The 13,474-nt window shown below is 40.9% G+C and overlaps 1 protein-coding gene across 1 annotated transcript in view; it reads left to right on the forward strand.

The window, feature by feature from the left end:
* NAALAD2 (N-acetylated alpha-linked acidic dipeptidase 2) overlaps window positions 1-3,882 on the forward strand; it is a 55,717-nt gene extending 51,835 nt beyond the window's left edge. The window contains exons 18-19 of the mRNA XM_049765872.1: window positions 576-668; window positions 3,696-3,882. Of these exons, the coding sequence (XP_049621829.1) occupies window positions 576-668; window positions 3,696-3,882 (280 nt within the window). The remainder of the gene's footprint in view (window positions 1-575; window positions 669-3,695) is intronic.
* The last annotated feature ends 9,592 nt before the right edge of the window (window positions 3,883-13,474 follow it).

The raw sequence follows: 13,474 nt of genomic DNA on the forward strand, positions 1-13,474 counted from the left end.
CTTCATGCCTGTTGGTTCACAATTTACAACTTGGTTTCATCCAAAACAAAGATCATTCCAGGTTTCTTTGTATCTGTTTGTTTATAACGTTGTTTCACCCCAAACAGAGATTTTCCTGTTTTCTTGTTTCACATGGCTCAAGCATGCCTGGGCAGGACTGGCTCAGAATAGGCCTCTTGTCTTACTCCCCAGCCCGGGTGTGGTCTCTGTACTCAATAAAACTGCAGTTCTGGCAGGCAGCTGTTTCATCCCTCAGATGGGTTTGGATTATTCCCAGCAGCAAACCCTGTTCCAGACCCATTTCCCCGGGGTGGAATCACAGCATGTGGAGCCTTTATACATGTCAGTTTTTTTTTAACAATACATGTCTGTATTGTTATTAAGCCATTTTCTGATGCATGTCTATCATTATAAATCTTTGTTATGTGGGCTTCCCATGGAAGCACGTAATCCTTTTAGTATTAATATCCTATTAGTTATAGATGCTTACTTTCCCATTCCTCATTCCTGTTGAATATGAGCATAGACTCTGGTTCCTTGGTCAGGATTCTGATGGTTCATTTTGTGCTTGAAAGTCCCATTGCAGTGAGAATCATGAACGACCAACTGATGTTGCTGGAACGAGCATTCATTGACCCACTTGGTTTACCAGGAAGGCGGTTCTACAGGTAAGGAGGCAGCAGATGTTCCAGTGAAATTTGCTTTAATGACTGACAATTAGGAGCATGGAAGGTGAATACAGAGAGAAAGGAATAGAGATGTGATTAGACCTAACAGAATATGTAATAGTAGAAAAATGAATGTCACACTACTCACTACTTTTTGCCCATATAAGTGGAAATTGGTCCTAAAAATACCCTATAAAACTGAATGAGTGTCAAGTGTGTTGGATGCTTACTTTGCATGTGGCCCACCTGAGTTTAATCTATAACACCCCATATATTCCCCTGAGCCTGAAGAAATGATACCTGAGCACAGAGCTAAGAGTAAGCTCTGGAGGCAGAGATATAGCACAATGGTAGGGCATTTGCCTTGCATGTGGTTGACCCAGGAGGGACCTGGTTCGATTCCTGGCATCCCATAGGGTCCCTCAGCCTGCTAGGGGCAATTTCTGAGTGCAGAGCCAGGAGTAACCCCGAGCACTTCTGGGTGTGACCCAACAACCAACCAATTAATCAATCAATAACTTTTTTTTTTTTTAAAGAGCAAGCTCTGAGAATTGCTGGGTGTGGCTCTGCCCCTCTACCCACAAAAAACGATTTATTTCAGGAAAGATGTCTTCATAAAGACATTTCCCTGTTTCAAAATTCAGGATCTGTCCCTCTCTTGAGTCACTGCACTCTGCATGATACTCTCCAGTGCCATCTATATAGCATCAGATTTCACAGCTTCCTTCTCCTAAGGCCAACTATCATTCCATTGTGTAGATGTACCATGGTTCTTTATCTAGTCATTCGTTCTCAGGCACTGGGGTTGTTTCCAGATTTTGGCTATTATGATTAGTGCTGAATGAACATAGGAGTACAGAAAGCTTTCTGAATTGTACCTTGGCCTCTTAGGAATATATTCATTCATAGGGAGTGTCATTGCCAGGTCTAGGAAAGCCGAGTTTTGAAGAATGTCCACATTGTTTTCCAAACCGTGTGGCCAGTTGTTATTCCCAATAGTAGTGAATGAGGGTTCCTTTTCTTCACACCCATGCCAACAGTGTCTACAATCTCTTGTACACTGAGATTTTGGAATGAGGCTGTGAAGGAATGATTGTAGTAAGACTCATCTGAGGCTACTTTAGTATAGTTTAGGATACTTTAGTATAGTATAGGCTACAGTTAAGAACAGTAGACTCTACTGTATAGAAATAAAAAAGCTCAACTATTTCTCCTTTATAATAATGTCTAGAGTTCCATTTTGTATAATAGGTTTTCATCTTCAAGAATTCTAGATTTGGGTCATTATTCCTAATTCATACCTTTGTTTAATACAGTATATTCCATTTAGGAAGGCAGGATTCCACCAACTTAACAAGAGACAGTCTAGCACGATGTCCTGAACCACTAGGAAATTGCACAATTTTCTTTCTATATTATAAAGTTATTTGTGGACAACCTATATATAAATATTTTACTTCTGTAGAATAGCTTGCATTCTTCATTTTTCTTACTTTTTTATGGTTGTGGTATTTAGGAATAAAGAATTTCTCTTCCTTCCTTCCTTCCTTCCTTCCTTCCTTCCTTCCTTCCTTCCTTCCTTCCTTCCTTCCTCCCTCCCTCCCTCCCTCCCTCCCTCCCTCCCTCCCTCCCTCCCTCCCTCCCTCCCTCCCTCCCTTCTTTCTTTCTTTCTTTCTTTCTTTCTTTCTTTCTTTCTTTCTTTCTTTCTTTCTTTCTTTCTTTCTTTCTTTCTTTCTTTCTTTCTTCTCTTTCTTCTCTTTCTTCTCTTTCTCTCTTTCTCTCTTTCTCTCTTTCTCTCTCTCTCCCTCCCTCCCTCCCTCCCTCCCTCCCTCCCTCCCTTCTTTCTTTCTTTCTTTCTTTCTTTCTTTCTTTCTTTCTTTCTTTCTTTCTTTCTTTCTTTCTTTCTTTCTTTCTTTCTTTCTTTCTTTCTTTCTTCTTTCTTCTCTCTCTCTCTCCCTCCCTCCCTCCTTCCTTCCTTCCTTCCTTCCTTCCTTCCTTCCTTCCTTCCTTCCTTCCTTCCTTCCTTCCTTCCTTCCTTCCTTCCTTCCTTCCTTCCTTCCTTCCTTCCTTCCTTCCTTCCTCCCTCCCTCCCTCCCTCCCCCCCTCCCTCCCTCCCTCCCTCCCTCCCTCCCTCCCTCCTTTCTTTCTTTCTTTCTTTCTTTCTTTCTTTCTTTCTTTCTTTCTTTCTTTCTTTCTTTCTTTCTTTCTTTCTTTCTTTCTTTCTTTCTTTCTTTCTTTCTTCTTCTCTCTCTCTCTCCCCCTCCCTCCCTCCTCTCCCCCTCCCTCCCTCCCTCTCCCCCTCCCTCCCTCCCTCCCTCCCTCCCTCCCCCTTCCTTCCTTCCTTCCTTCCTTCCTTCCTTCCTTCCTTCCTTCCTTCCTTCCTTCCTTCCTTCCTTCCTTCCTTCCTTCCTTCCTTCCTTCCTTCCTTCCTTCCTTCCTTTAGCAACACCCAGTGGCGCTCAGGGGTTACTCCTGGCTGTATTTAGAAATCACTCCTGACAGGCTTGGGGGACCATATGGGATAACGGGAATTGAACCTGGATCAGTCCCAGGACGGCAGCATGCAAGGCAAATACCCTACCACTGTGCTATCACTCTGGCCCCTGGAATACAGAATTTCTTAAAATATTTTCTTCTCAGTACATACTTTCATAAAGGATGTCCACAGCAATGTCATGTATTGGACACAACTGAGAAGAAACAACGACTTGTAGCTTCCAATGACATGTACTCATGACGTGTTTCTTGGGATATAAGCAAACGTGCATTGCCATCTCTTTGTTTAACCTTTTGCTATTGCATGAAGAATTCTGTAGATGACTATAGGAGTCATCTTTTTGTTAAAAAGTCAAGAGAAAGCATACAAATTGAGAGAACTATATAAGTTTTATATAGAGGTATGCAAGATATATAACATGTATGTAGATATATACTATATAAAAAGATATATAAAGTATAAAAATATATACTGATATATCTATATCTATATCTATACACACTCTATCTCATCCTGACTCTTCTTGTTAGACACATCATCTTTGCACCGAGTAGCCACAACAAATATGCTGGAGAATCATTTCCTGGGATTTATGATGCTATGTTTGATATAGAAAATAAAGAAGATCCTCATTCATCATGGAAAGAAGTAAAGAAACACATTTCTGTTGCAGCCTTTGCCATCCAAGCAGCTGCAGGGACTCTGGAAGAAGTGTGAGAGTCCTTGCTGAGTATTACTGGAAGTGAGATGAAGACCTTTTCTTTTTGCTAACTCAAAAAGACAAAATTCTGAAAATCCTGCTTCTGTGAACTTTTGGAATTTTTTTACGTCCCATTTTTTTTTCCAATCTGTGTGTCCGGGTTATTAGAGAAGCAAATTTTACATCTGCTCCCATTGTGTTGGAGCCTGAGGGTGAATGGTGTGTACTGCAGGTAAGGCACAGTCATATCTGTTTCAGAGACATCCTACATACGATGCCTACAGCTGCACATGCACAAGATGCACAATAAGAGTACATGTCACAAAGGTGTATTATCCCAAAACATACAATGTGTGTATGTATGTACAGTACATGGACATGGATATGGATAGTTGAGGCACACACATAGGTGTGTGTACAGAACAACAAAGGCATAATGTGAACAGACACAATACATAATGCACAGATCAGGCACAAGTAAATAAGATTTTTACACATAGGGTACAGGTGCATAAGTGAAGACATGCATGAATGCATACAGATATACATATATGTTGCTTGAACATAGATCGGTATCTCTCTATAAGGCATATCACATGGTATAATTCAGGTTACACATCTACATGGTAGAAATGCATTTTGGTGCAGGTACTTAATTTTCTATGTGATAGGAAGATATGAAGGTGCAAAGAAATGATGCAAGAGAGACATAAGTATACAGGCGTAAGGTTACGATGCACCATGAAGCACACATAAAATGCAGAAAGAATGTATTGTGTTTACTACAAGGTACGTGTACATAGGGCACAAATACATAATGTAGGCATTACAGAAAGCATAAACTCAGAGGTTGCAAGTACATAGTGTATAATGCCAACACACAAGATACGGATGGGTAGGGCACTAATGCATGGTCCAAAGGCATACATATAGCAGAAATATGTAGCGTAAAAATACTTACTATAGATACACTATAGATATAACTGCTTCATACAAAGACTTATTTTTTGGGGTTTTGGGGACACATCTGGCCATGTTCAGGGCTTACTCCTGGCTCTGAAACCAGGAATCATTCCTGACATCCTTGGGAGACCATATGGAATTCCAGGTATTGAGCCCTTACTGGCTGCGTTCAATGCAATAGCCCTACCTGCTGTAGTATCTCTCTGGTCTGTAGTAGACATTTTTACATATTAGATGTTTCTATGATATTATGCCAGCGAGGAACAACTTCCATCCTCCTGGTACATTTGGGACTGAGTTCCCTCCAAGTGTTTTGAGCATCTAGAAGACAGATGATATCATTCTTTTAAGGTGCTTTATTTCTTACGTGTTCATCAAAAGTCATTGGTACCTATTACTCTATTATATTCGCTTAATTTGAAGCAATGGCATTATAATAAAGTGTATCTGATGATTTAAACAGCATTTGCATTCCAACCTGTCTTTTGTTACTCATGGGTAGAAATTTCAAAAAATACTTTTTTTTTTTTTTTTTGGCGGGGAGTGGTGGTGCTGAGTGCGGGAGAAGCCACCAGATGTGTGTGTGTGTGTGTGTGTGTGTGTGTGTGTGTGTGTGTGTAATTAGACTTAGGTCCTTGCATATGCAAGGTGTGCACCTCTTTTTCAGCTGAATGATATCCTCAACTCCAACTCTAAATTTTTTAAATTTATATGATGGTTCATGTTTTAAATTTATAGGAGGATTAAGTTGCCTATCATGACTATACTTACTTACCCTCTGGGTAGTTGATCTTTAAAATTATTTGTCCTTAGGAGCCCGTGCAGTGGTGCAAGTGGTAAGGTCAACACAGGACAGACTCCGGTTCAATTCCCCTGCATCCCTTATGATCCCCCAAGCCAGGAGTGATTTCTGAGCACATAGCCAGGAGAAACCCCTGAGAATCTCCAGGTGTGGCCCAAATATCCCCCTCAATTATTTGTCCTTAGTACAGATTGGACTATGAGTGGTTGGGATAAAAGCTTCAGTTTGCAGGGGAGTCATCTATTGCCCTACCCACCTCTATTCAACTCTCTGAGGGAACTAACCTCAAACCCAGGAACTTCTTATGTTTTTCTGTTAATAGATCTATCCGTGATACATACTGAAGGGGGAACAAGCAGGTTGAAAGTTTCCCTTGAACTTTCCTCCATTGGAAATGAGGATTGGATGAAATAATTTGGAAAAGCAGCTTAAAACTGAGGCACACGGGGAAGGACCCCTCATGACAGCGAATTTATGTTAGTAGTAAAACCAGCTAGTCTAAAAAACGACTAGTGACCAAGGCCTGATATGAGCTTTAATTGGAGCCAGAATGGATCTAGAAAGGACTGGATCCCTTTTGAGAGACGCTCCAGCAGAAATCAAGGCCAGGGAAAGAATATAAAAAAAGTAGGATCATCAACTGATCTCAACCCTTCCCCTTGGCAACCACCTTAGCAATGGATTCTTTCCTCAGTAAAAAGCCCCACATGGGGCAGGTTGGGAGAAAACCTCTATGAACCAACCTGGAACAACGAGGGTGAGCATATATGCTCTTTGGGCTTAGGCACATGGTATCTGCATACACATATCACCCACATCTCCCCTCTTAAAATGTGGACTTTCATGCTGAGTTGTGTACCAGGACTCTCTTCATCTCTGGAGATGCTGAGTTCTCTTGAGCTTGTTACTCTCCTTTTCTTATCCTCTCCCTCTCCTTCCTAAGTGCCATCAAATAAAACTGTTTTTAGATCATTGCTCATATCTTTCTGAAACTCTTTTCTGTAAGGGAAGGTGACATAAAATGCCTGGGTAAAGCATTTTACTGGGGCTGACTTTGTCTTCCTTGACGGAGCCAGACCCATCATCCTTTACCTCCCAGCCATTGCAGGTGTAACCGGAAGTGGAGAAGCAGCAGATCCCCTCCTCTCCACTTTACCTAAGTCTCCCAAAGACCTCCACTGGCATAAAAAACTAAATTGTTAATCTCACTAGTAAATGGAAATATGCTATTAGATATCAAATTTATCACCAAGTCTCTAAGCCAACTTAATCTAGTCTGAAGAAACCTCAAGTGCTACTTGCAGGTGCAAAATCCTTGTTTTCTGGCAATCTATAGGTCTTTAATATTAGAATATCTGAGTGTTTTCATCAAAGCCCAATGGACAGAATTCTTAAAGACTAGTGTTGATTTGGGTGGGAGAGGTGGCTCCACCAGGAGGTTCCCTGGTTGCTGATGCGAAGAGGCAGGGAGGCAGTAGCCTTGAGAAGTGTAACTGCTGCTCTCTCTCCCCACCTTAGTTACTCTGGGCATTACCTGGATGAGGAGTCTTCACAACACAGACCTGACGTATGTTACTAGTCATGGGCGATGGCTGTCTACTCACACCTGAGTTCCACTGATTCTGCTTGGCATGAAAAATAATGATTCCTGTACCTGATTTCTCAGGGAGTCATGGAACCCAGCCTGGAGTGAGGAAAGCCAGTCTGAAATCTTACTCAGGCTTTTCAGGTCCATTGCCTTAACTCACAGAAAAGAATTCTGGAATAAAATGAAGTAAAAAAGTTTATTTGGGAAAGGTGAAGGAAATACTATGAGGTTCTCAACAGAGAACATAGCTTCTTGAGACAGGAAAGCTACAAAGGACACAACTCAGAAGGAGAGGTGTGTTTCCAGGGAAAACTTGGAGAATGGCTGATCTTTTGATATTCTTAGCATGTCTTTTATTTCAGGATGGAGCTTTTCCTCTCAGGAGGTCCAGCTAGGCTGTGGCTTGGAATTTTATATTGCCCCTCAATCTTTTTAAACTGTTGTGATTTACAAAAATATTCATAGTTGGGTTTTAGATATACAATGCTTCAGCACCAATCTCACCACCAGTGTCAACCTCCCACTGCCAATGTCCCCAGAGTCTGTCCTATGCCACTACCCCCTGCCCCAGCCTGCCGTCAAAACAGGCACCATTTTAAGTTTGGTGTTCAAGTTTGGGTCTCATGATTTTGTTATTGTTGTTGACTCTTGGTTTGAATATTTAGTTCTGTCTTTTCTTTTCTTTTTTTTTTTTTTTTGTTGTTGTTGTTGGGTCACACCTGGCAGCGCTCAGAGGTTACTCCTGTTTCTACACTCAGAAATCGCTCCTGGCAGGCTCGGGGGACCATATGGGATACCAGGATTTGAACCACTGTCCTGCATGCAAGGCAAACGCCTTGCCTTCATGCTATTTCTCTGGCCCCAGTTCTGTCCTTTCTTAACACCACCAATGGCTTGAGATCTCTTGGCCCCTGTTCCCTTTCCTTTCATATTTAATATTTCTCCTCCTCCACTTGATTTCTTTCCTTCTCCTCACCATATTCTGGGGCCTACGGTGTTCTTGACAACCCCCATTTAAGCCACTGCATTTCTTCATGCAGTTATTCTAAATAGCACATATAAGTAATATCATTTTGTATTTCTTCTTTTTCTGGCTTATTTCATTTAACACGATATCTTCCAGTTCCATCCATGTTGCAGTGAATTGTATAATAGCATCATTCCTTCCAGCTATATAGTATGGAATTATGTATCTTAATGGTTTTCCTAGATCCTTATGTTGCAACAACCTTCAGGTCTTTGGACTGGTTTAGGTTCTATTGTTTCCCCAATATACATTACCAGCCCCTTATCCTTTCTCATCTTCCTGCCTGCAATCATGTTCTAATTAATTTACAATTTGGAGAAAACTTTTGTCATGTCTAATGTTTAAGATCTTTAATTGGGTCCGGAGAGACAGCATGGAGGTAAGGTGTTTGCCTTTCATGCAGAAGGATGATGGTTCAAATCCCGACATCCCATATGGTACCCTGACCTGCCAAGGGTGATTTCTGAGCATAGAGCCAGGAGGAACCCCTGAGCACTGCCGGGTGTGACCCCCCCCAAACAAAAAAAACAAAAAGATCTTTATTTGTGAGCATTCTAGTGCTTTCTTGCCATTAACAGAATTGTCCTACAGGGGCCAGAGAGCTAGTACATGGTAAGGCACTTACGAGGTATACAGTCAACCCAGATTCGATCCCTGGTATCCCGTATAGGCCACTCTGCCCTCCACTCCCAAAAAGTAGTTATAGAAAATGAATCTCTACCCATGTCCCTCTTAAAAGATTCTAAGAGGTGGGCCTGGAGAGATAGCACAGAGGTATTTGCCTTGCAAGCAGCCGATCCAGGACCTAAGGTGGTTGGTTCGAATCTGGTGTCCCATATGGTCCCCCCGTGCCTGCCAGGAGCTATTTCTGAGCGCATAGCCAGGAGTAACCCCTGAGCACCGCCGGGTGTGGCCCCAAAACCAAAAAAAAAAAAATTCTAAGAGGTGAAATCTCTAGGAGGGAATGAAGAATAGAAGGGGGTATACTAAAAAACTTTTTCGAAAAATAATAAAACTAAGTGTAAATTGTCTAGCATTAAAGTAGTTCAAAGATGGGCCGGAGAGATAGCACAGCGGCATTTGCCTTGCAAGCAGCCGATCCAGGACCAAAGGTGGTTGGTTCGAATCCCGGTGTCCCATATGGTTCCCCGTGCCTGCCAGGAGCTATTTCTGAGTAGACAGCCAGGAGTAACCCCTGAGCACCACCGGGTGTGGCCCAAAAACCAAAAAAAAAAAAAAAAAAAAAGTAGTTTAAAGGCACGAACAATACATCCCTCTGAGATTCAAATCCTAAGCTTTTTGGAGATGCAAAAATCTGAGGCATAACCTCTGAAGGGTGGATCCCTCAGAAAAGAACATAGGATAAAAAGGTCATGACAAGAAACTCATGAGTTCTAAGCTTTTCCCTGTAACAATATTCAGATTGTGTATTCTTCAGTATACACAAATGTTAGGAAAAAATTATAAAATCAAATTTTTAAAGGCATGCCTGCTCAATCTCCTGAAAGACTGGCCTTCATCTTAATCTGCGGTGTGTACTCTTGGCTTTATCCACTCTAGAAGCCAGTGTTCTCTCTTGCACATGTATCTTTCTCTATATCTTAACATTTCTCTAAGTAAAAAATTTAAAACTAAAACTATGTTGCTTTACTAAAATATTTTAAACATCTTTATGAAAACATTGGAAAATAGGAAGTATAAAAAAAGCTTTCCCAAAAATTAAAAAAGGAAACTTTACAATGTTTTATAAAAGCATCCTTATTTGAAAACCAAACATGAATATAACAAAAAAGGCCATAATCTCAACTATGAATATTGATTTTGTTTTGGGGCAATGATACTCAGGGGTTTCTCCAGGATCTACATTCAGCAATCTCTTCTGGTGATGCTCAGGGAACTGACTATTTGGGATGCCAGAGCTAGATCATGGGTCTGCCCTATACAAAGCAAGTATCCTACTTAATGCATTATCTCTCCAGCCCCCATACACTAATTTTCTCAACAAAACACGTGTTAAGCAAAATCAACAATACATTTAAAGAATTATACATTATGATTAGGCAGGATTTATTCTAGTAATGTACAGATGACTCAACATCTGTAAAAACAAAAACGACAAAAATCGAATGATCATTAATGGAGAAAACCTGCTCTATATTTATGATAAAACCTTCAAAAATGGGAACAGAAAACATGAAAAAAAGCAAACAGCTATCATATTAGGAATAAGACAAGGAAAAGTAGTGCTATTGCTCATACTCCAAAGTCAAAGGAGGCAAAGGCAAAAGTAAGCAAAATGAAACAGCATTGGGGGTGGAGAGAGCACAGCAGTAGGGTATTCGCCTTGCACGAGGCCAACCCAGGACAGACAGTGGTTCTAATCCCAGCATCCCACATGGTCCCCAACCCTGCCAGGGGCGATTTTTAAGCACAGAGCCAGGAGTAACCCGAGTGCTGCCAGGTGTGACCCCAAAACAAAACAAAAATGAAACAGCATAAAACTAAAAATATTCTGCCAACATACAAAGAGACTTTTATAAAGTAAAACCCAACATAACATAGTAAAAGATAATTGCCAATACTGCAATCAACAAACTTAGTACTCAATCTTTATAAATAATTCATAAAACACAACAGTGAACAACCCAATTAAGAAAGGCAAAAGAGCTTCTAGTGTCTTCTACTTGTATGTTGGGGGCTCTGGGCAGGACAGCTAGCCATAGGCCCCCTGGGCTGACCACTTAGTCCAGGGGACTGAGATCCCCCCATGCCAGACTGGTCTTCAGGGTCAGGTCTGGTAAACTGGGCCCTGGGGGGAGGGTTGGGGAAACAAACTCCTGTCCTATGCACACTGGACCCCATTCAGGGTCTTTTCTTACTATTTTTCATTTTCAAAAGCACGCAGGCGCATATATACTTTTTAACTTCACCCCAAAATTTTCTTAATTCTTGATTGTTTCTAGGAAAAAAAATGGAATGCCCTAGATTTGGAGGATAACATTCAAATAGGTCTCTAAAATCAGTGTATATGTAGACGTGACTTCCTATACAGTGATCCTGACTGCCAAGCCTAATCCATGAACATTTCATCTATACAATGTATATAGCCCCTCTGATATATTGCCCCTCCCCCACACCAGAGCCCCTTCTACTCCCTCACCTGCCAATCCGGATTCGTTATCTTTCCCTTAATTAACCCTCTTTACCCTCAGTTCTTAACTTGTTAGGCACCAAGACTGACCTCCTGCGCCAACAGATTCTGCCCTTTCGCACACCCCTACAAAGCTCATTATTACTCCTTAAGTCTCTCACCCCTAACCATCAGTACCCCACATTTACTCTTTTTAACTTCAGTATTGCACAGTCCTAATCACAGACCAAAGTTGTGCATTGGATTTAACAACCTCCAACTACTTCAAAAGACATAAAATGAACACATATGTCTTTTGAATATTTTAAGTGTATTTTCTTTGACAGCTATAACTCCTACTTAAGTATTCTTTTACAGTGACGATTCTACCCACTTTTTATCTTTTCTTCTCTTTGTGAGCTGTTCAATAAGGAATTTTGGCGAGAGTCCCTCAGTTTAATGCTTATGATTGAATCATGTCATGGGGATTGTTGGACTTGTTCTTACGGCCCCCATATGCGCCGATAATGCCCCGTGGCATTGTTCCTTGTTTGCATAGGCACATTAAAATGGGAAAATACTATACATACAAATAAGTTCTTATCTAATAGAGATTGGAACACACAAATCTTGTAATGCAATGGGACCTTACACCCTGAACATTGATATAATGACCTGGCACAGGCCTCAGAAGAATGGGCATTCTCCATTCACCCCTGAACCAGGGAAGCTATCTACGAAACATCCAAGGTTTTTTATAACAACACCTGGAAGCAATCCTCTACCAGGGAAGACCCTACCACTGCTCTGACACCGACCTGATCAAAAGAGACTTCCCTTAACACTAAGAAGACTTGACAACAATAACGACCTGCATATAGGACAGGGCTCTCTGCACTGCCCTTTACTTGTGAGGTGAAATGAGAGGATGCTCCGCACCATCCTGACTGTAATGTAGGATATGCAGATTCCAGGATCTTCAATACAGAAACAGGATAGCAACAACAGAGACTGTGTGAAAAATAAAAAGTGTAATGGCACTACAGACAATGACTTGGATTGGACAGACTAGTTTGCATGGAGCCTAGAGTTGGTCTTATGCCAGGAAACTTCAGGGGTAGGGTCTTCTTGTATTTAGGTCAAGGCTTTTCCTTTCCATGTCCCTCCTATTTTGGTGGGCCTATGCAAACAATAATTGCCACTCTAACACCGTTTTTACTGTGCTCCTTTGACTCTAATCCTTAAGAAAAACAACCCACTTAAACGTTTGAGGTTAACAAACTAATATGCATGTGCATGGAAATGTAAAAAAGTACTTTGCCGTCAATGTTTAAGGAGTTACATAAGTTTTATGGCATTAGATTGCTTTGTGTGCTGCTAAGAAATATTATGTATTACAATCTGGGGACTTGATGGACAAAGTAATTGTACATGGGTTCTCTTTTATTTTTCTTAATGTTCTTTGGCTGAAAGTTCAAAGTTCAGATATCAGCAAGGGGATTTCTGAGAATATGAGTCATTGTCCTTCCACTGTAACTTTACCTTGCCTCTTTCTTTGCATCTTTGTTCTCATAATTAAAAATAAAAAATTAAAAAAAAAAGAAAGGCAAAAGAGGGGCTGGAGAGAGAGCACAGCGGTAAGGCATTTGCCTTAGACACAGAAAGATGGTGGTTCGTATCCCGGCATCCCATATGGTCCCCTGAGCCTGCCAGGAGTGACCCCTGTGCGTTGCCGGGTCTGAACCAAAAACCAAAAACCAAAAACCAAAAAAAAAAAAAAAAAAAAAAAAAAAAGGCAAAAGAACCTGAATAGACATTTCTCTAGATCAGGTGCAGATGTCCAGTATGTAAATAGAAAGATGTGCAGTCACTTACTATTAGATAAATAATCAAACTGGAATATTATCACCTCTTAGAATGACTATTAACAAAAAGATAAGAAATAGGGACCTTCTGAAAAACTTATGGCAGAGCAGCAACACACACCCTTCACCTCACAACACTATTATGTTGTATCTTTGTATCATGTTGTAAACCCAAGACATCACAAAAACAACAAAAGGAAGAAGTAAATGGGGGAAAGTATAATAAATCAATGT

Source organism: Suncus etruscus, chromosome 19, assembly GCF_024139225.1.
Source record: "Suncus etruscus isolate mSunEtr1 chromosome 19, mSunEtr1.pri.cur, whole genome shotgun sequence".
NCBI lineage: Eukaryota > Metazoa > Chordata > Mammalia > Eulipotyphla > Soricidae > Suncus > Suncus etruscus.